The sequence below is a fragment of the Gavialis gangeticus genome, unplaced genomic scaffold (assembly GCF_001723915.1).
Source record: "Gavialis gangeticus isolate Ggan-Ray unplaced genomic scaffold, GavGan_comp1, whole genome shotgun sequence".
Lineage (NCBI taxonomy): Eukaryota > Metazoa > Chordata > Crocodylia > Gavialidae > Gavialis > Gavialis gangeticus.
This window is the reverse complement of record NW_017728992.1, coordinates 14,010,172-14,033,503: the sequence shown is the minus strand read 5'-3', so window position 1 is coordinate 14,033,503 and position 23,332 is coordinate 14,010,172. Positions and strand designations below refer to the sequence as shown.

The 23,332-nt window shown below is 43.9% G+C and overlaps 1 protein-coding gene across 1 annotated transcript in view; it reads right to left on the bottom strand.

Moving 5' to 3' along the window:
• Positions 1 to 10,745: 10,745 nt before the first annotated feature.
• Positions 10,746 to 23,332, bottom strand: part of ADCY2 (adenylate cyclase 2) — a 564,608-nt gene continuing 552,021 nt past the window's right edge. The window contains exons 25-27 of the mRNA XM_019518414.1: positions 21,009 to 21,123; positions 15,427 to 15,551; positions 10,746 to 11,574 (exon numbers count right to left, since the gene is read on the bottom strand). Of these exons, the coding sequence (XP_019373959.1) occupies positions 11,422 to 11,574; positions 15,427 to 15,551; positions 21,009 to 21,123 (393 nt within the window). The 3' untranslated portion in view covers positions 10,746 to 11,421. The remainder of the gene's footprint in view (positions 11,575 to 15,426; positions 15,552 to 21,008; positions 21,124 to 23,332) is intronic.

Below are 23,332 nucleotides of genomic sequence, written 5' to 3'. Positions count from 1 at the left end.
AGACCAGTTTGTGCCTTCGCTATCAGAAATGTTGTTCAGAGAAAGCATGGCTGTGCTCTTTAGTGTCAAACTGTCAAAATCAACTGAGTTGTGACATGAGTTACAGAAATTTGCACTATTAAGGCAACTAGAAAGAAATGTATAAAGGAAATTTTAGCATTAAGTACAGAGATGACTTAGGGCACAGGGACTAATGGTGTCACTATTAACATTGACACGAAACAGCTCTTGCCACCTTACAATCAGAAATTAACAGAGCTGTCTCAGATTAGTAGTAAGAGTGGTCTTGATAAACCGTAGTTGCCTCTGGTATCAAATTAAGTACTTAGCAATTCAAATTCTGTAGGAATTGTAATCTTCTTGATAACCTGCTTCAGTGTCTCTTTGACGTCTATGTGCTCCTGACTCTCAACTAATCCCTGCAGTGAAAAAAGCTTTTCTTGCAATTGTTGCAACTGGTCATCCAAGTAAAAAAGCTGGTTTAAGTTTGGATCCAAGACCGTAGCTATTTTCTTAAGTACCTCTCCCTTTCTCTCCAGTCTAAAATCAATCATGCTCAGTCTCAGGTTTGAGAGTTATTTCACACAGGCATTTATTTCTCCTAGACTACTGGGCAGCTGGCTGACACCTGCCTCAGAGGAGTAGGAAATATCAGAGAAGTTCTAGATGAGAAGACAACTGTTATATTGCATCAGTAGAACTCAGCAAATACTTTATAGGACATTTAAAAAGTTTCACTTTTTTTTTCTGCTCATGTATTGTCCACAACCATTTTAGGATTCCTGAATGTGCCTGTTGTTAAAAAATAATTCCCTGAACTTAGATGACCATACCCGAACTCTAGTCCCTGTGGCCAAATTGTGGCAACAAGGACCAGAAACTAAGGCTTCTCCTCCCAGAACATGCTATAGACACTAGATTACAGATGCAGGGTCCCTTTTGCTTCCTTTACTTATCACAGTCTTGGCTGCCCAATGACCATCTTCAGCAAGAGGGGCAGTTGATGCTCCAATCAGAGTATGGTATAGTCATAGATTCATAAATTCATAGATTATTAGGGGCTGGAAGGGACCTTGTAGATCATTGGGTCTAGTCCCCCTGCACTAGGCAGGAAAAGACAATTTGGGTCAAGTGACCCCAGCAAGGTGACTGTCCAGTCTCCTTTTGAAGATGTCCAGGGTAGGTGACTATACCACCCCTGGAGGAAGTTTATTCCACAGTGTGGACACCCTGACTGTGAAGGAGTTTTTCTTGCAATTGAGCCTGAAGCAGCCTTCCAGGAGTTTGTATCCATTGCTCCTGGTCTTCCTCAGGAGTGCCCTGGTGAACAGCTGTTCACCGAGTTCTTGATGTACTCCCGTGATGCAGTGGTAAGCCGCTACCAAGTCCCCTCTCAGCCGTCTCTTGTGTAGGCTGAAGAAGTCCAGATCCCTCAGTCTCTCCTCATATGGCTTGTCCTGCAAGCCCCTGATCATACGGGTGACTCTTCTCTGGACCCTCTCAAGTTTTTCCATGTCCTTGTTGAAGTGTGGCACCCAGAACTGGATGCTGTATCCAGCTGTGGTTTCACCAGTGCAGAGTACAGTGGGAGTATCACTTCCTTAGTTTTGCATGAGATGCAACAGTTAATGTATGCCAGCGTGTTGTTTGCCCTGCTGGCCACAGCATCGTACTGCCGGCTCATGTTCATGAGATGGTCGATCATTACCCCTAGATCCCTCTCGGCTGTGGTGCAAGTCAAATTGTTGCCACTGAGCCTGTAGGTATGTTGGGGATAGTTTACCCCTAGATGAAGAACCTTACACTTCTGAGTGTTGAACTTTATCTGGTTTTGGTCCGCCTATCTCTCCAGCCTATCCAGGTCTGCCTGTATCTGCAACCTATCTTCTGGCATGGCCATGCTCCCCCATAGCCTGGTGTTGTCCACAAACTTGGCCAGTAAGCTTTTCACCCCCACATCCAAATCATTGATAAAGATGTTGAAAAGCACTGGTCCAAGCACAGACCACTGATGGACACCACTGGTCACTTCTCACCAGGACAATACAGATCTGTTCATGAGACCTCTCTGGGTCTTACCATGCAGCCAGTTTTCCACCCACTGAACTGTTGAGCAGTTAAGCCCAGATCTTTCAATTTTTTCACAAGGATATCATGGGATACTAGATCAAAAGCATTTTGGAAGTCTAAGTATATAATGTCAGCCTTCTCTCCTGTGTCCAGGTAGCGAGAGACCTGTTCTGAATGACAGCCATGCTGGCTGTCATTCAGAATCTGACCCTCAATGAGCGTATCGCACATAGATTCTTTAATAAGTTTTTCCAGGATTTTCCCTGGGATGGAGGTTAGCCTGACTGGCCTATAGTTGTCTGGGTCCTCCCTCTTCCCCATCTTGAAGATGGGTACAATGTTGGCCCTCTTCCAATCCTCAGGACTCTCCCCTGTGTGCCACAATTTTTGAAAGAGTTTTGCCAGGCATTCTGCAATGACCTCAGCCAGCTCCATCAGCACTCTTGGGTGAAGTCCATTTGGTCCTGATGACTTATAAATGTCTGGCTTTTCTAGATGGTATTGCACCAGCTCAGCATCCACAGTGGGATGGCTATCATTCACACCATGCCCCCTGTGATCCTTATTTCATTTGTCTTTCCCCTTGGTCCGGTGAAATACCAAAGCAAAATGGGCATTTGGGAGTTCAGCTTTTTCCTGAGTACCTGTTACCAGCTGTCCCGAGGTGTCAAGCACTTCCATTTGTTTTCCTTCTCCTCCCTACATACCTAAAGAAGGACTTCTTATTGTCCTTGACTCCCTTGGCTAACTTAAACTCAGTTGCTGCCTTAGCTTTCCTAATCATTTCCCTACAAGTGCGGACCACTGTTGTATAGTCCTCCTTGAGGACTGTCCCTAACTTCCACAGTGTGCATGCCTCTTTTTTCTTTTTCAAGAGGACCACAATATCCCTATTGAGCCAGGAGGGCTTGCCAGCCCTTCTGCTAACTTTCCTCTTCATGGACACAGTTTTCTTTTGTGCTTCAAGGATTGTGTCCTTGAGGAACGACCACACTTTATGCACCCCATTCACCTTCCATCCCTGGTCCCACATCGCCTCCCCTACTGAAGTCAGCATTTTTGAAGTCCAGGACTTCAATCCTGGTAGTTAATTTATCAACCTAGCAGCAGACAATAAACCTGATGAGTTCATGGTCACTGTCGCCCAGGCTACCCTCAAGTTCAAGCCACACACCAGATCATCTTCTTTGGCCAAGACCAAGTCTAGGAGAGTGTTACCTCTGGTTGGCCCTTGCATTTCCTGGGTCAGAAAGAGCTCCTCAATTACACTTAAGAAGCTATGTGACTAATCCAACCTAGCCGAGTGTTCCTCCCAATCTGTGTCCGGGTAATTGAAGTCGCCCATGACAACCAAGTCCCTTGCACGCGCAGCCTCTGTCAGTTCTCGAGAGAACGCCAGATCAAGCTCCTTCCCTTGGTTCAGTGGTTTGTAGTAAATGCCCACAGTTTGGTCTCTCTCACCTCACCCTCCGCCCCCAAAGCTTGACCCAGAGGATTTCAAGCTGCTTATCTTTGGAGCCAATGTCAGCCTCCAGAGAGGTGTACTGCTCCCTCACATAGAGAGCTCCCCCTCCACTTTTTCCCCCTGCTCAGTCCCTTCTGTGCAGGCTGCAGCCCTCCATGGCTACACTCCAACCATGTGAGGAGTCCCACCAGGTCTCTGTGATCCCTACCAGGCCACAAGAGAGCAGGAGGGCTAGCTCCTTCTGCTTGTTCCCCATGCTCCCGGCATTGGTGTACAGGTAGCTGAGGCCCCCAGCTGACACCCTCGATTTCCTGAGGTGCTGTGGGAGAACTGGATAGTTATCTTAGTGTCCTCCATGTGGGAGCTTTCCTGTGTGCCAGTCCCCAGGCATGCTCCACTTGGAGTTTCCCCACCCTCCAGCAAAGTCAGTTTAAAGCCCTGTCTAGTAGATCAGCCATCCTGACTGAGAACAGGGACTTACCTCTCCATGTGAGATGGATGCCATCTCATCCCAGGAGTCCTTTCCCTCTGAAATGTGTGCTGTGGTCAAAGAAACCAAAGCCCTCGCAGTAGCACCGCTGTCAGAGGTGTCTGTTTACTTCTTCCACACAGCCTTTCCTCTTGGGTCCGGGGCCTGTAACAGGGAGCACAGAAGAAAAAACTACTTGAGCCTCCAGTCCCTTGAGCTCAGAGCCCTATAGTCACTCATGACCTGGTCCAGATTACTCCTGGCCATGTTGTTCATGCCCACATGGATGAGGAGCATGGGGTAGTAGTCGGAGGGATGGACAAGCCTGGGGATCCTCTCTGCAATGTCCCAGATGTGGCCCCCAGGAAGGCAGCAGACCTCTCAGGCCAAGGGGTCCAGACAGCAGATAGGTCCCTTTGTGCCCCTCAGAAGATAGTCCCCCCATCCCACCTGGTGTCCCCCCTTAGGGGTGGGAGTACTTACCTCCAGAGTACTTACCTCCTCCTCTGGTGTCTCTGTTGAAGTTTCCTCGTGCTGATGTGGGGAGCATACCTGTTATGCAGTGTTAGGGGAGAAGTAGCTCTAGCTCTGCATGCTCTGGATTTGGAGACTACTGTCTTCCAGGTAGCTCTGAGAGGATCTTTGTGGCCAGTCTTCTTCGTGGCCACCTTCTCTTCCATCTTCTTCTCTACTCCTTCTTTTTCCCCATACAGGGGTTTTTCCTTGCATGTAATGGGAAGCCAGCCCCTCCCTGCTCCAGCTTAGCTCTGCTGCGTGCAGCCTTTGTACTGTAGTCACTTAAATCCAGCCTCAAATTTTCAGGCCAAAATGAAAGCAGTGCCTAAACTGAGAGCCAGCCTAGATTGCTCTTTGGAACCTAGTCACCTAAATCCATCCTCAGCTTTACTTGACCAATCGGGATATTGTCCTATGCTAGGTGAATTTCATATAGTTTTTATATTATCTTCATGATTTCATATTGTTTTTGCATTCATACAATTGAATTCATACAGTCTTGAATTTCATATCGTTCTTATATTTGCCTCATGATTTCTTACTGGACTCTGGCTGAAAATTGTGGTTAAAACTTAGATCTTTTTGAGGTCTTTGTTTAGCAAGATAAAGCTAGAGGTAGAAAAGTAGACCCTGGGGAACACTGGTATAAGAATCAGGGGTCTTGGTAAGTTGACTTAGAGTAATTATTCATATTACTCATGTTAGATGTGAAAGTTTATACACTGCATGCAACAGTGTTATTGCATTGTTTATTCTATGTCAAGTGTGAAGCTGGCAAAAAAAATGGATTTTCAGGGGGAAAAAATAGTTGGTTCATCAGAAGAGTTTGTTTCAACAAAATGGAAACAGTTCATTCATAATATCCATTCTTAAAATTATCTCTATGATTTTATGTTAAAAATAGAGTTTAGTAATGTCTACCTATCAAGTCATGATTTTATTTTATATTCCAATCAGTCATTAATATTTTAATTGGTATTTGTTTTTTAAATGGATAGTCTAAATTGTAACCGAAGGTTGGTATTTTAGTTGATCCTTCGTTTTTCTCAGTTGATCTTCTAATCTAAATGAATAATCCCTATGGTAACTGGCAACATAAATGGTATAATTTATATAAACATATCTTTGGAGGAAAGCTTTTTTAAGGGGAAAAAATGAATTTTTCCTTCCTTTCAAATATACCCAATCTTTTACAAATGCTTCATTTATCTTTAATTAATTTAATTTAGATTTTAATTTTAATTTAATGTCAAAATCAGCATGGTATGAAGAACATTTATATTTTGATGAAAGCAACACAAACCTACAACAGAGAAGGGTCAATGCTAAATTGCAGCCTACCAGCATTTAAAAATTTTAAGAATTTATAATAAATCAAGCAGGTTTCTGAAACACATAGCATGCCCAAACAAACTACAAAAGCAAGGAGGGGAAAAGCTAAGTTACCTAACCATGTGTCCCTTCCTTTTCACTACACAACTGTTCCATGACCCACCTGCTATGTACCAGTCTCTCCCAATCCCATTAATCACAGCTCATTCTCCAAATACTCCCAAACAACTCAACCAATTGTTACACCATTTGAAAACCAATTTCATTTTCTATTTTCTGGTGGCATATATATCTGTGGAACTGCAGATTTTGGCACTTGCACATAGTTTAGGATTCAGTTTCCCCCCTATAGAAATAGAATTACTCTGTGTTCTAAACAGGGTCTGGACTGGTCCACTGCATTTCACATTTAATAGCCATCAATTAGACAATGCTGGGGAAGCTCTTGTCCCATTGGGAACAAGGGGCCAGGCTAGAACCTAGGATCCCCCTGTTTTCTGAAACAGCATCCACATTACTGAGCCACAGCAGCATAAGGATGAATGGGTGAGTGGAACACAAACTCAGGACTCTGCCTAAGCAGGAGTGGGGCGGGAGGGGGGCACACAATGGAGCAAGACACACCTCACCCCCCTGTCCCCCACTCTACCTTCTCCTACAACTTTCCAGCTTCAACTCTAGCAGCACAGGAGTGTTTGTGTGACTGAAGGGCACCCTGGGAAACACAGCAGTGTTGCAAGGCAGCAGTAAGGGAAAACAGGTGGACATGACTGCTGCTGGGGGGAGTCATCACCCTGTTCTTTTGATGCTGAAAACAGGAGATATGTGGCCACTTGAGACAGGAGTCTGTGGCAAAAAATGACACATCTCCCCTAAGGTGCAGCGAACTCCATCAGCTGCTTCTGTACTGACTCTCACTATGAGAACCTCTGGAGACAGAGTCCAGCAAAGGAGGTACAGGAGGAAGAGAGAATGGGGGACCTGCCCTAAGCGTAGTCCTGGCCAGTTACACCTCTGCTGAGCCATGCACACCCGAGTCTGTACTCTTCTTCCTGGCCCTATGTATCTCCCTCTCTTGGCTATAAAGGAGGCCTGACCTGACACTTTACTGGGAAGCAGGAGACAGAAAATCAAAACCTCTCTCACTGAAGGGGACCTACACCCTAGTGTTCTAACCATAAGACCATCGTACTACAAGGTGGTGTAGTTTTCACCTCCCTAACCATTTGGGACTTGCTTATGTGGGCAATTCCATTTCTCCACCCTAGTGCCCAGCCATAGCATACTTAGTTGGCTAATACAGACAATGCTGAATTGCAAAACTGTATAAAAGCACCCCAAATGTATACATACATAAATTGGGGCACTTCTGCACATACACATAGCTATATATGCATCATATAGGCATGTGAAGTGAAACAGAATTAAGTCCCAATTGTCAACCACTCCTAGTGCGGAGAGAAAGGATATCTACTGAATGTGTGTGTGTAGCAATGTGATGGATAAGAGGAGTAGAGTTTATTTTGCGGTTTGCAGCATGCCTTAACAGCAGGAGCTGTGCTTGGGGGTGGAGAAGGGGAGTTGCCTACTGTTTGGTAGCTTACCTTTTCATTGTCTTGCTTTTGTGATATTCTGCCAGAATTTCTGTCAGCCCTAGCTGCTTCCCAGGGAGACTTTTTGTGCATTGCCTCTGTATGCTTGGATTTCTATTAGAGTGAACACACTCATGTGCTAGAATATCTGGAGAAAGCAAATACAAAATGAACACACACAGCTAAACCTGCTGGGCTATTCAAGACCTAGCTGCTTTTTTTTTCAAACAATGTCTTGAAAAAAAATCTGTCCTATTACACCAAGAAAAGGTTTGACAACTTCACTCCTGTGGGGCTATTAATAAAATGCATTACAGCCCCCGTCCTGTGATTGATTCTTTGAGGGGCACAAGAATCCACCTAGAGAGTATCACTTGAAGGAATGGGTCTGAGGTGAGAAGCAGGAGGAGCAATTCTGCCTGGAAGCGTGAAATTGTGTCTTTCTCCATAAATGACAAATCAATGGATTTCAACCATGCAAAAGAAAAATTAGTTCTCAGAGGAAAAGCTAATCATCACTTCTACCCAACAGCACATCTCCTGATATATGAAATATTTTGTTGACATGTCTACTCATGTGTCACAATATGCGGTTCTGAATACAAAATGAGACAGACATTCATCTGGTTTGTCTTCCAGATTAGCATAGCTATGTGTCTTGTCCTCAATGTGGAGGTTGTAATCCTAGGTGTAAATTAGTGGGGGAAAGGCAGATGTACTGATTTCCTTTATAAAGTGCATGAAATATAAAGATAACAATAAATAGAACAAAAGATGCCTTATACAAAAGTTGAACAAAACACTACTTTCTGTCTTTAGCAACAGCACTTCAACAGCATTAGCGGCAGCTAATCTGCTACTGTTGTTATCTGTACCATTAAATTAACAAATTTCACAGAAAAAAGTCTGTAAATTCTGTAAATTATTTTTGTTCTATCCTTCTTGCTCTCCATCCCCAAGTAGCTCCCACAGCATGGAGGGGAATACTGGCTGCCAGATGAGAGTAAGAGCATACTCCATATGGTATGAGAGGCTATCAGATATTTTCCCATTTAGAGCCTATACCAAGTGTAGAGCTCTAGAAGAATGAAGGATTCCTCACCAGATGTGATGTATATCTTTCCCCTGCCTTCCACATCCTACTGCCAAGTACAGCTGTGCATGTCACTTACACATGAAACCCAACTTTGTGACTTGCTAATAACCTTGCATGGTTCATCAAGAGAGAAATCGCAGAATTATGGCCTTTTGGTATGCACCATAATGCAGTATTTCTAGGTCATTCATTGTGTGCTTCATGTAGCGATCCATATTTTCTTTCTAGGCTATGACGCATACCCCTTCTGGCATCAGGGAAGAGGAACTGTCTTTTGAGCATCACACATGGAATGAGCAGCTCTGTCTCTGAGGACAAGTCAGGAACCTCCTTCAACCAGCTCTTACTGATTCAGTCTGGGGCATTTATAGTCACATGAATCGCAAGGTTCTGTCTTCTGGATGTCCTCCCAAAATTCTGCCCTGGAAATTTATGATGTGAAATGCAATTTCATTGAGCTTGGTATGATTCCCATGACCCCCACATTATGACTGTTCTGCAGCTGAATGTTTGTATTTTCAAAAGTTTTTCATTTTTTTCCTATGGAAGTTTTTTCCTCCCTGAATGAAAGCTCTATTCATTGTTCCTATTTTGACTGTACTTGAGATTATGCACTTCTACAATAGACAAGCACCCCAGAATTTCCTTCTTGCTGAAAATTTGGACATATTGAAATCTCAGCACAGAAAGAATCGGTAAACTTCGAAGACCCATTTAAGAGAAAACTGACATTGAAATCAAATATTGCCCCTGTTATCCTATGATGTCTTTTGGGCTTAGTTTTGTAAGTACTACACTATCAAACTTCTCACTTAAGAACTACTATCGTTAGGAGAAAAATAAGCTTTACTTTTTTAGTTAGAATAAATAATGCATAACAATGAACTGTGAATGAATCAGTCATGCTTTGTCTTTCCAATCAAAAGAACAGTTGCATGCTGCCTGGAATCCTCCATCTGTGCTGAATGTAAAATGTGGTATTTTTCCTGAAGAAGTACAGTACAGCAAGCTGTGTTAAAGGATGTTGCTTGTTTTTACTGGGCTCTTCAGGGGATTCCTACAATATGCATTTGTCCGGTTCCAGTATTAATCTGAGCAAAAGCAATCTTTACAGCTTTCTTCTGAAAGTCTGCATTCAGTCTGTATTTTGCCTCCTTGAATGAGATAGTACATACTTGGTATTTTTTAGTTCAATAAGGCTTAATTGAGAAAACTACAACAATTTATGTGAATGTGTCTACTCATAATTATGTTCTTCAAGCTCAAAGCTGAACTTCAAGGGCTTTTAAGGCACAAAGAAAAGGGACAGCATGGTTACCAAGGGAAAAAGGCATTCACAGTTAAAGAATTATCCCTTCACACATCCTGTCCTGGACATTGTACAAAGCGCTGTAATTTGGTTCTGTGAGGTGCATCACAGAGTCCAGAGGAGAGCCACATGCATGATCAGAGGGCAAGAGAACAGGCCTTATGAAGAGAGGCTGAGAGCCATGGGACTCTTCAGCCTGGAAAAGCACAGGCTCAGGGGGGACCTGGTGGCCGCCTATAAGTACATAAGGGGTGTGCATCAGGATCTGGGGGAATGCCTGTTCACCAGAGCGCCCCAAGGGATGACAAGGTCCAACAGTCACAAATTCCTCCAAGACTGTTTTAGGCTGGACATAAAGAAAAACTTCTTTACTGTCTGAGCTCCCAAGGCCTGGAATAGGCTTCATCTAGAGGTGCAAGCACCTATTTTGGACTTTTTTAAAAAACACACAGCTTGCAGGGGTCCTTTGACCCTAGCTGACTTCCCGCCCCTAGGGCAGGGGGCTGGACTCGATGATGATGTTCTAAGGTCCCTTCCAGCCCTAACGTCTATGAAATTTATGAACTTACCATTGCCTCTGGGCTTCCCCACATTGTGAGTGTTCATCCATTTGATGTAGATTGCTTGTGTTATCATAGGAGCCAAAATTTGGAAAGAAGTTTGTTCTCCTGACCCAGTGAAGAGTGAAAACAGTGGAGATGTGTCTATTTTTGAGGAGAAGTAGCACACTTACCTGACCGTACTGACTTAAGATGGACAGGGACCTTGTGCTACAATCATCTTGGACTGTTAATACTGTGTAACAATAACCATTAATAAAACATGGTAGCAGAGAGGAAGTGTGAGTATTAAAGGGTAAGAAACCAAGTGGAAGAAAGCAAAACAAACTAGAAGTATAAGACAAAGTACATATAAACTTTTAATGAATTAACTTTACAAAAGACAATGGCATCAAAACATTTGACACGTTTGTACAAAACTGGTCCTGCAGTGTGAGGACTATCTCCAGAAAAGAATGCCAACAAGGTGCCCCCGACGTGTCACTGCCTATGAGATGCAACTGGTGAAACATCCAAACTGTGTATGGCGGAACAGAATCAAGTTATTTACAAATACTGTATATTGTAATATCAGGCTAGTGGATGCTATCAGGGAGGCTACCGCATTTTTCCAGAAAACACCATGCATCAGAAAATATTATGCACCCCTAGCTTTATTGCCTTATGATTTTTTTGTTTTGTTTGTCACAACCATTTTCTTTTAGTCCCTTCTGTATCAGTGCCTTCATTTTCAGCCTCTTTCTCAACCCCTGATTCTTTTCTTCTTGTTTTGGAGCAACAAGCCAAGTGGCAATATAGTCTTCCAGTCCTATAGCACACATCACAACTGTCCTGGAATATAAGAATACTGAGGTGTGTAATGAGGGACCATGGGACTATTCTGCAGCCATATTAAAATAAGTGCCACATGTCAGAAAATAACACGCATATTCATGTTAAGGGCCAAAATGGAGTAAAAAAGTGCGTGATACTTTCCTGAAAATATGCTATTGTTGACACCTACAAATATTCTTCAGGATGTCACATTTCCTTGTGAAAGGGATCTTGTCATTTCAGTATGTACAAAATAGGTCTTCAGTTCTCCTTTGCCTTTTACATTTATTATTCCCCTGCAAGTGCTCATATACCCGAGTGTTTGTAAGATGTTGTTTGTCTCCTCTGTAACCTGAAACACAATACAGTGGTTTTGTTTATTCTTTTAAATAATTAGCCCAGATAGAGAAAAGAAAAATATTCTTTTAGCATTAGCACAGAAAGTCAGTCCTGAGTGCTCATGATGTCATCATGATGTTTGTAAGATCTTGAAGAGGCTCCATTTTTAATCTTGAGCACCTGCTGACTTAGGGTCTTCATAACTGGACTTAAGTGCATAATGCTGTAAATATCACAAATATTGTGACTAGGTTTGAAAACAAAGGCCCTACATATATATAAGTGGGGGTAACTATTGCCTCAGCTAAAGGAAAACACTCCACAGACATTTTTCAGACATTCAAGAGTTATCTGTCCTTTCAGCACAGCCTTGCTTCTATTGATTCCTGTAAGTACTTTCATTATATAAATGGTGTGACAGTAAGGTGTTAGCATCACTGGTCATGGCTTTACGACCTAGTGTGAACAGCTCCTATTCCTCATTCTACATGTCACCCTCAATTGTGTGCTGTGCTTTGTCAGAGTACTTTAGGATTAACCCTAGTTGATTAAAGGCTGCTGGATAACCTGAACTGTGATGGGCTGCGTGCTTTTCTTTGCAGCATGAACAAATGTTTGCCAGCCACTACTTTGAGACCAAACTTATTCTCAATTTTTCCATACGAAGATATTATTGTTGTTGTTGATGATGTTTTTATTATTGTTATAGTGGATAGGAGCTCTAGGTGTGGTTCAGCACCCCACTGTGCTAGACAACATAGAAAAAAAAGAAAAAGGTGGTTCCTGGATGTTAAAAATGGTTTCCAACCAGCAAAACCTGGTAACTAACCCACTGTCCATAAAGGCCCCTGAATAGATTGTTATTAATCTATAGGTCCCAGATGCTAACTTGATCCAAATGGCTTAGTGGCCACGTCTACACAAGATGCTACATCACTGCAGCAACAAGCTATGGTGACTTGGATCAGAAACAACCCATAGGCTGCTAGGACTGTGCAGTAACATCAGTTACTGCACAATCAACTAGACTACTGTGCAGTAACAACTGTGCAACTGGTCACATGTGTAGATGCTCGGTGAGCTGAATTCTGGGTGAATTTATACATGAAATTAATATAAAGCAATAAGCTCTAGTACATATTGAGCCAGAGTTTATTGCTCCTGGGCACTGTATATACATGTATGCCCAGGAATGCAGTGCATTGAGCTGGGGTGGAGCAGCCCTGGCTGGCAGAGAGTCTGGGGGTCAGCCTGCCAGCCCGGGGCTGCTCCAACCCAGCTCAGCATGCTGTGGAGGGGCTGCCTGGGGTACAGAGGTGCTTCAGTGTGGGGGTTAGCCAGCAGGCAACCCCCACACTGAAGCACCTTCATGGCCCAGACAGCCCCCGTCAGCATCTACACATGCGTTGCTGTGCAGTAAACAATGCCACCGCAGGACAGTACTCGTATTTACTATGCCGGCTTGTAAGATGCTATCCGGCATCTTACAAGCTGGCATGCTCTACTAACTGGCATGCTGGCTTGTAAGATAAAGTGAAACCATAAGTGCCCACCATGGCACTTCTGGTTTCTCTGAGCTTCCATGGCCTGCGGCAAAGCAGCCTGCATATCCTAGTCTCCATGGCTTGGGGGCATAACAGGCTGTGCGGGGCTGTGTGGGGCCTGCCTCCCTGTCTGGTAGGAGGGGAAGAGGGATGCCTCAAAAGCGGCGGGAGAAGCAGTGGTCAGGGCCGCTCAATTAACTGGTTTACTTTGTTATCTGGCATCCCCCATTCCCAGGGGATGCCAGATAACAGAGCTTTTACTATACTGATGTAAGGTGGCGTTTATTAGTTTACTGTGACCTAATAGGGCCACATGTGTAGATGCAGAGACTTTACTGTGAAGCTAATTAGGCAGCTCTGCAGGAAATGTCTCATATAGATGTGCCCTCTGGCCACATCCAGATGTGCAGGGGCATGCGCCTGCAGCAGCACAAACAATGGTACAAATTTGTGTCGCTACTTTGTGCTGCAGTGCATGCCCCTGTGGACATGTTTTGTTGTGGGACACTATGTCCCACTTTGGGCAAACAGCCCTTGCCCAGCTCCTTGTGGCTCCCAGTTTGCTGGAGCAGCCAGGGCACAAATGAAGGAATAGAGACACTCCTGCTAGCAGCTAGAGCATCCGCCTGGAGGACCAAGCCTCTGTTTGTTCCAGCACATGCTATTGTAGCGTGTGCTGTGTCACTTTTTTTCTAGGGTTGTTTTTTTGCTATCAGGAAACCCTGGTAGCAATTTTTTCCCCTGCATTGCAAATTTGCAGCATGTGGCATGCTTTAATGTTCCCTGCATGTGGTTTTTGGCACCACAAAGTGCACGTGCCTGCATGTGGGGACACGGTCTCTGTGTACTATAAAACACATTTAACTTTCTTTCTCTTTTTTGAAACACTGGGCATCAGAAGTGCCCTGCAGAAACTGTGCTGCTTTTACCTGACCATTTTTTTAAATTCATGAAACCCAAATGCGTGTTTTCTTTGTGATAGCATCTCTTGTTGGACAGCATTCAAAGCTCTTCACAATTTTCTCCATTGTGTTTTCCTCCTTTGTCAAGGCAGGATTTGATTCGCTTGGGAAAGGTTAGAATGGAAGTAGCAAGTAGTCCTACTCTTTTGCATTACTTAAAAGCCTTTGAAGTAGGGTGACATATGTCCTGGTCTGGCTGGGATAGTCCTGGATTTTGGAGGCTGGTCCCAGCTAGCTAGTGAAAATTAAAATGAGCATCCCAAGTACAGGGCACAGAGGCAGGGCAGCAGGAGCTGTGAAATAGAAAGCCTTTGCAGAGAGCAAAATTGCCCTAAAATAGGTTAGCTTGATTAGTGGAATGACCGTTAACACTAATTGCTACCTCACAAGTGATTATTAATAACTGTGAAGTAAAGAACACTGGGCACATCTACACATGTGCATTTACTGTGCAGTAACTGGAATTACTGCACAGCACAGATGTGCATCTACACATGCATGACTGTACTGCACAGTAAATATGGTGACTTATGCTGATTTGAGCATAAATTTGATACCTGCATCATGCAGGTATCAAATTTACAACCAATTAGTTACTGCACATGTGTAGATGCATGTATAGATGTCTCACTGTACAGTAACACAGCGTTATTGTGCTTTAATGCCTGCACGTGTAGATGCCGGCCTATTCCCACTTAATGCACAGTAAATTTAAGTTGGAAGAAATGCATGTGTTTCATAGTTTCATAGTTTCTAGGGTTGGAAGGGACCTAAGTAGATCATCTAGTCTGACCCCCTGCCGTGGCAGGAAAGAGTACTGGGGTCAAATGACCCCAGCAAGGTGTTCATCTAACCTCCTCTTAAAAACCCCCAGGGTAGGAGCCTGCACCACTTCTCTTGGAAGTTGGTTCCAGATCCTAGCTGCCCTAACCGTGAAGTAGCACCTCCTGATATCTAGCCTAAATCTACCCTCTGCCAGCTTGTGACCGTTATTCCTGGTCACTCCTGGCAGTGCTCGGGGGAACAGGGACTTCCCCAGTGCCTGCTGATCCCCCCTGACTAGTTTATAAGTTTATATGTGTAGACATGCCCACTGGGTCATTAGTGGGCCATTGACTTCATGTAGCTGGCAAAGGGTGGAGGAGGGGTCGGTGTCCTGGATTTCACATTGTCTCGTATGGTCACCCTATTTTGAATCCTAATTCTTAGGCAAGGTGCATAAGCAGCTGCTTTTCTACTCTCTAATGTGTGCTGGTGGGGATATTTTTTCATTGGTTCTCTTATTCTATAAACTTGCTGGCCATGCTTCCAAAACTGAAGGAACAAGTTTAAACAGTAACATGAAAAAAAAAAAGATACCTGTATCTTATCTAGAATGCCTGTGCTGTCCATCCTGCTAGCCACATTTACTGTGTTACCCCAAATGTCGTACTGTGGTTTTTGAGCTCCAATGACTCCAGCTATTACAGGTCCATGGTTAATGCCTGAAAAGTAGCACATATTTTTCATCAATATAAATGCTGCTCCAAGTAAGCAACAAGTAGTGCAGTTGGCCAAATAACCAGTAAATGGCACGGTAGTATGTATTATATTTGAATATAAATTCCATCTGTTAGTCCATTTCATTATATTTCACAGAAAGCCTCTTAGATCTATTTTTTCCACAAGTTTCTTAATAAGTTACTACTGGCATCATTACACATTGTGAGAAAGGCATTTTAGAGAGACCATATATTTTTGATTAAACAGGTGTACCAGAATTTCCTACTATTCCTAATTTTAATTAATGGGATTCCCCTTCTCTATAAATAAATGCTGACTGAATCAAGCTGTATTTACAGCTTGCTCTGCTTTTGAAATATGAAGTCGACTACTGTGCTCTTGGACGCTTTCAATCTTTTTAGTGGGTGCTCTTTTACTTATAGGATTGACCTAGGCTGTTGAGATTAATCCATAAATCTACACGATTCCATTCATATCTTCAGTGTGTTGTAACATAATGAGACTCTCTTGAGAGCTGAATAAGATAATACAGAGCCTCCCCAAGACACCTCAATCCTGCAGTAATTCTGGGATCCTGAGGTCATTGAGAATGGGGGAAGGAGACTCTGATAACAGGGAAAGCAGCAGGAAGAGAAAGAGTGCATTTTCAGTAACTAAAGAGCAACTCACAAAGATACTCTTATGGACCCAGAGTAACAAACGTCTACCTTCGCCTTCCTTTGTGCAAAAATGAAGTTTATTTTCTACCTATGGGGACTTTTTACCATCTTTATTTTTCCCTCAGCCTGAGGAAGGGCATGTGTGCCCGAAAACTTGCAGAAAAAGATACTTTATTTTTATTTCTTAGTTGGTCTAATAAAAAGTATCATCTCTGAACCAAGAGTTCTAGAGTTTTGCATTTCTTCTGATCATAATGGCTACATTTAATTACAATATAAGAGCCAGTTCCTGTCCAGAGGGGGGAAACTACTATGGGTCAAGGGCAGTTTGCAATGCAACAAACATACTCCAGACTATGGATTATATCATTTAAAAAAATAAACCAAACTAAACTCCAAGCATGAGGTTGGTACCTCAGTAATGAATCAGTTTTTTGTTATATACAGCTCCTATCTTAACATATACATTAAAACCTTGAAGAAAAGCACCCCATATTTGTAAAAGCAACATGCAACAAAAATGACAGTGTGGCGGTAATGTAGGTAAGCTCATCCAGCCTGGAAAAAAACAGTGGTCTAAACGTGGTGGCACAGGCTAGCAACCAAGCTATAAACCTGCCAGAGTTTCTGGAGAAAGATGCTGTTGCCATATAACCTAGGCAATTGCAAAAATCCCACACGATAGGAGGCAAGTTCCATAAAGCTCAACTTCGCAGCGTCTACCCATTACGTGCCCTGCTGCCTAAGGGAATTCATGGCCCTGACTCAGGTGCCTGGCTCCCTATACATTGCACAGGGAAAAAGAGGCAGCCCGAATGGGATCCACAAAAGCCAGCACCTTGTGAGGCCTCAGCTAATAGGCAACTGGTAGGGGGAGCCGGGGGGGCAAAGGGGGGCACAGGCCCCCACCCCTGAGAGGGCCATCCCCACTGCCAATGGCTTCTGTGGGTGCTTGCCAGCCCCATCCCTGCTGGCATCTGCAGGTGCCCCCCCAGATTCAAGAGGCACCTGCAGATGCCAGTCACCCATGCCTAAGCTGAAGGCCTAAAGGTCAAGCCCCTCTCTGTGCATGGCATTCAATGCCTAATTGCATAAATAGAAGACTGAGATTCTGATTCAAACCCCTTCTCTAACTGAGTTCACTTGACTCCACTTCTCTTACTTCCAAGGAAATCCTGTAGTTTGGAGTGGTGTGCTCTTTATCTTTGCTCTTCAAGTTATACCACTGTGTAATAATACTTAAATATTTGCTGGAGCAGGGGCTGGGATACAGGTGTTCCATTTTTAGACAAATACCCTGACATTGAGTTATACTGTCACTCACTATCTCATCTTCTTCCTTTTGCCCAAGGGCATTTAGTTATTCCATAGAAAGTGGAACAGATTTAATAGGAAGGATGGAAAACAACCCTCCCCAGAGTATCCTATTGCTCTGTAATTAGGATGCACCTTTGTGAGATGGGCACTGTGAGTCTGAATCGTCTGGAGACCTAACAGGAACTGAACCCAGATCTCCCCTATCCTGGAAGAGTGCTCTAGTCACTCCTCCTCCATTCTGAAAGAAAGCCATGGCCTCTGCATTCTGCATGGACCCTGATTTCCTGGAGATGCCCTGAACAACATGAGGGAACCTGGAGCTTGGTGGCTACAGTGTTTGGATATGTATAAACATGTCCCAAAAGAGTACTGCAGGCACCTGGGAAACTCATGTCTAAAACTGAGGCACAGCATGCGGGCATTTCCAAGCTTGATAGTAGCTCATTAGGGCTCTTCAGGACCATAATTTTGGCCCCTGAGGACTAACACCAGAGTCAGGTTTGACTTAAGCACTAAATCCTTTTGTGGACCTAGCCCTTAGGAAATGTACATGCCCACAGGGTTAGGTGCCAGGCTCCAGCCAAATGGAAGTTTGAGGATCTCAGTGTTGGACTTTGCTGGTGGCAATGGAAGTCAAGTGCCTAAATCCCTTTATGGATTTATGTTCTGTTCCTTTGCTTCTGAGTATATTCCTTTAACAGTTTTCTGAGAAGCTTTGCTAGATTGACCTGAAAAGGCAAACCCCCCTGTATCAGGCATAATAGCCAAAGCAGACCTGCTCCCTTGTTTTTTATTACTTCAGCTCTGCCAGATGTAATCCCTTGAAGACATGGTTTACGGAGAAGGTAACTGACTCCTCTGAAACTGAAAACACCTCAGTACTTTACACCAAGGGCAGGCAAAGTCTGGCCTGTGGGCTGGATCGGGCCCGTGGCAGCTCTGCCCTAGCTCTGGACCACACTGTCACCCACCTGCAAGATCCCAGCCCTGGCTGCAGAGCAGCTCCCTGCTCAGCCATGTGCCCTGCCGGTGTTGCTGGGCTGGTTTCCATGGAAACCCAGCCCCACCCCCCCCAAGGCACTGCATTGCTGGGGTGTCCATGGAAACTGGCTGCAGCCACACAAGCACGGACTGCTGGGAAATGGAGTCCGGCTGCCACCATTTTGCCCGCCCCTGCTTTAGACATATCAAGGAACAACCTGTTAATATTAGCACAAAACAGCTAGAGTCAGGTTCTGACCCCCTAACCCTGGGACCAAGGATGAGCTCAGCCCTCCACTAGGCCACAGCTCATGGAGAAAGGCAGAATGACAAGGAAAGGGGCTCCACTAAGCAAAGGCCTTCTGCCACTGGCCCGATTGCCCTGGGGCTCCCAGCCCCAGATTCGGTCCTCCCACCTATATAAGTTTTCCTGTTTCCTTGGGGACCTGTCTGGACAAAAAGGCTCCTGTTGCTCTTGCACTGCCCTGTTGTTTCCTTGCCTCTGGGTCCTGCTTCTAGATCTGATCACTTGTTCCTGACCCTGCTTGGACTCTGACCTCTGCTTCCCATCTTGGGTTGTTGAAATGTGGCTCTCACGGGTATCTAACCTGGCTTGCTCCCTGACCTTGCTCTGTTTGCTCTACATTTTGGCCTTGGCTTTCATTCTGACCCCCTGGCATTGACCCTGGCCACCCTTTGGATCTTTGGCTAAGGGCTTGTATGAATTCACCAGGCAGATTGCCTAAGCCTAGATGTGAGATAGGGAAGGTCAAAATCCAAAATAGCCTACCTTGCTCTCATGTTTATGTGCATCATCACTGCAAGAGCTTTGCTATGATCCACACAGAAAAAAGCACAAAACCAATATTTCAGCCAAATTCTGTCCCTGCTGAAGGAGACTCTGAGCCACCTGTGATGAGTTTTGTTTTTTTTAAAAACTTTTTCACACCATCTCCAACCCCACTTAAGCAAAGGGGTGTAACTTTTATGAACTATAAAGCACACAGTATAGGAGTCACCAGGAAACACTGCTTTTTTTTTCCAAAAGAAAAACTTTGCCCCATCAATCCACCTCGAGTTAAATCTGCTTTGCTGTAATCAGGCTGTGGGTTTAATGCTCATGAGCTGTTTTTCATCACACACAGCTCCACTGCCTTAATTCTGTTGTTTGAACTGAGCCATTAATGGCACTGGTGGTTTCCATTTCAATCAGAAACCTCATAATTCTCCATTTTTTGATCAACTCGCTGACTATTACCTCACTTAAAGGAGGAGAGATGGAGAAACTTCATCACTGTATCATTATTCATTTTAGCTGTGGCGTATGATATAAAGAATATTAGTGAAGGATTTTTTAGGCATACATCAATAAAACATGCTGAGCTAACGGCAAACTTTCGCCATTGGGTGGCACTGTGAACTAAACATGGGAGCAGAAGCAGTAGGAAGAATATATAAGAATCGCACAGCAAGAAAAAGACTAGAAAGGTGACTAACTTCTGTCTAATTAGAAAGCAAATACTTCAGACATGTTCACAGGATAGATGTATAGGTTTCCAATATTTATTCACTGCTTACATTTCACACTTTTTGAATTCCATGTTTTATTAAAAACTATTGAGCCTTATTGCAAAGAAATTAAAATCTTGGAACATATGGGACTCTGCCAATAGGAACTCATTTTTTTGTGTTTCTCTGGTTCATTGATGATAACTCTGAATTTTTAGAATGTGTCATGATACGTTGAGAGAAGGAGATAGAAAGTGATATTCTAAAACAGAACTGACTTGCAGATCTTAACACTTGAGGTGCCAAATTGCTAATGTGTAATCAGGAGAAGTGGACAATATAACACCAGTTCTACCTAGGCTGCAAACTTCTCTGACCCTCTGTCAGCAAGGCCCAGTGTTTTTTAAATGAAAGGATCAGAACAGTTTTTTTTTCCTGGTATGTTGGATTTAAAGCCAGAGAATTGGATATGTACATATTTTAGAAAAAAACAGATTAGAGCACTACTGGTCTTTGTATTAGTTTTAAAAAATGCCAGGAAAGGGTTAAATGAGTGGTTACCACTGTATTAGGAAATAGGACTCTGTTCCTGCACACTGGGCAAAGAGGGGGATTTTTATGCATTTGGCTTCAGATTTTTTGCATTGACTTTCTTCTGCCACTGTAGTTTTGAATAGTTTTAAACATTTACAAATATTTAGAAAAAAAGAGCATAGGGTTATCATAAAAACAATGCAGACACATAGGCAAACTTTTTTCAAAATAGCTTCTACTTGTGAATCCCTTGGTTTTTGGATGCAAACTTGAGAGAAACAGCTTCAGCTGTAGGTCATGTCACTGGCAATACCACTTCACACAGGGAAAAGCTGCTTCTCTACTTTTAGCTAGGTATTACCAGTATTTTGATGTATTAATATTTCACAATGACTTCTCCCTTACTGAATTTTCTTATAAATACCTTGTGCTACATACCTACTCGTAACTTGAAGTCATTGAATGAATGCTTGTTTATGACATCCAGCTTTGCCACTAAGGCAAATGCAAACTCCACCATAGTTCCAATGTGCAGGTACTGTCGTTCTGGCTCCTAAATTTAAACAAATATACAAACATGAATTCACGTAACTAGAATCATCAAAGCATTTTCTTTAATCTCAGTCAATATAGATATAAATACATAAAAAACAGAATAAACAGAACGAACAAAATGCTAATATATAGTCATACAACAGAAACAATTATGCTGTGGTAGGTCGTACTTGCTGGTAGAAACATTCTGGTTTTACTTAAGTGATAAGGCATAATATGTCCAGGGTAGGCTGGTGTGTGTGTAAATGAAATCCTCTCCTATGTAGGTATTTATAAACAATATTTAACATATATTAAGCCAGATGTAAAACATCTTTGAGTTTGATAATTATCTTCTATTTTATAAGTATAACTGGTTTTAGTAAATCCAGTATATATAGGTAAAACACTTGTTAATGAATGGTGTGCCTGTTAGAGATTCCAGGTTGTTACACTCAGATAATGAGCTACCCCATTTGGATTCCCTTCCTGGTCCTCCAATCATGTCTTTCCATCTGCTCCTGGGTGAGTGTAGGGCACTTTAATTATAGTTGTGCTTGGGAGCCACTCTAATTAAAGCGCCTGCAGCATCCTGTGTTTTTAGGGTCCCACACTTCAAAATGGTGCTGGGGGCGCTTTAACTAAAGTTTGTTCAACGAGCTATAAAGTGCTCCCACTGCCATTTTGAAGTACCAGGACACTTAACACACAAGATGCCGGGCCTGCAGGCTAAGTAGCACACTCCAGCAGACTTGATTAACTGAGGCTGCTCTGACACATGCTAATTAGCATGCATTGGGCACGTGTATAGGTGCCCCAAGTTTCCAGATTCAGTCATCTACTGGGCATTATCGGCACTTAGATACCTGAAGGAATTCTATTCTTGGACATGAAAACTATTCCTGCATGTGTGAACTAATACATATGGATTCCAGCTGCAGAATAAATTGGTGTGAGAGAGTATGTGTTTATTCCCTTCTTTTCACCAAGTAACAGGGTAGCTGGAGCACTTGCCTAGGAGGCTAGAGGACCTGGGTTCTAGGTCAACCTGCCTCAGAGAGCATTTAAACCTAGGTACCTTTGACTTCCTAACACAACACTTTAACTACCACATCACAGGTCAGCCATTGCCCAGTCTTTTCTCTAGTGGTTCTTTTGGAGTTGGCTCCCTGGGTAGCCATCAGAAGGGTATGTGGTAGCTAGAAGTAAGAAATCAAACCAGGGCTATATGTCTCAGTGCTGTGGCTACTGGCCTGAAAGGGAGGGGGCTCTGGCTTCTAGCCTAGATCCTTGCCCCCACTGAGACAAAAGCTTCCTTCTGTACCCCCATCCCTTTTTCAATGATTATGTTAGTGGCTCAGCTTCAAAAGCAAACAAAAAAAGCAATGAATAATGGTTGAAAGGGGTGTGGTGGCTGGAAGGTGAGGCTGGAGAGAAGAAGTCCAGTTCTCCTCTGGGTGACGGAAGACTAGTACTCTGGTCTCTGCCCTATGGGGCAAAGGAGGGATGGGAACATTCAAGACCTTTCCTCACTCCTGTGGGTAAGTCTGGTAATCATTGATTGTGGCTGACTCTATTTTTCAGGTGTCCAAAGCTGCTACACATCCATTAGGAGCACACACATAAAATATGGTATACATGCTCAGCCTGCACAACTATATATTTGGCCATGAGTGCAAGGCTACTCATCAAGAATACTTGTTGCCCCCAGCACAGCGCTGGCTGCCTCTCTGGCTGGGGTTCTGTGCTATGCACCTGCAGCTCCTGCACTCACAGTGAGGAAGCCCTGCACTGGACTCTGCAGAGAAGCATGGCATGGGCCTTCCTCTATTCCCAGCAGAGTGTGGGGACCTGCACAGCAGGGGCAGGGAAGGCAGCAAGCTCCAGTACAGGGCTTTCCGCACTGTGAGTGTGGGAGCTGCAGGTGTGTGGCATGTGGTGTGAAGCCCCAGTGATAGAGACAGCCAGGAATGCTGTGATCCTCCCTCTCCCCCCCACCGGCACAGTGCTGGCCAAAGCCATGCCCCACTGGGCACCTGTGCCAGGCACGACCACACTGAGCTCCCCACCTGCTGCTGCTTCCAGCAGTGGGGGCTGCACACCATGGGGGAAGTGTGGGGGGGTCCCTACACCCCCCCTCCCTCATACCCACCACACTCACACCCTACCCCCACCAACATATACATACACCCCAAACAAACAGGTAGTTGCTCCCACAAGAGGGAACT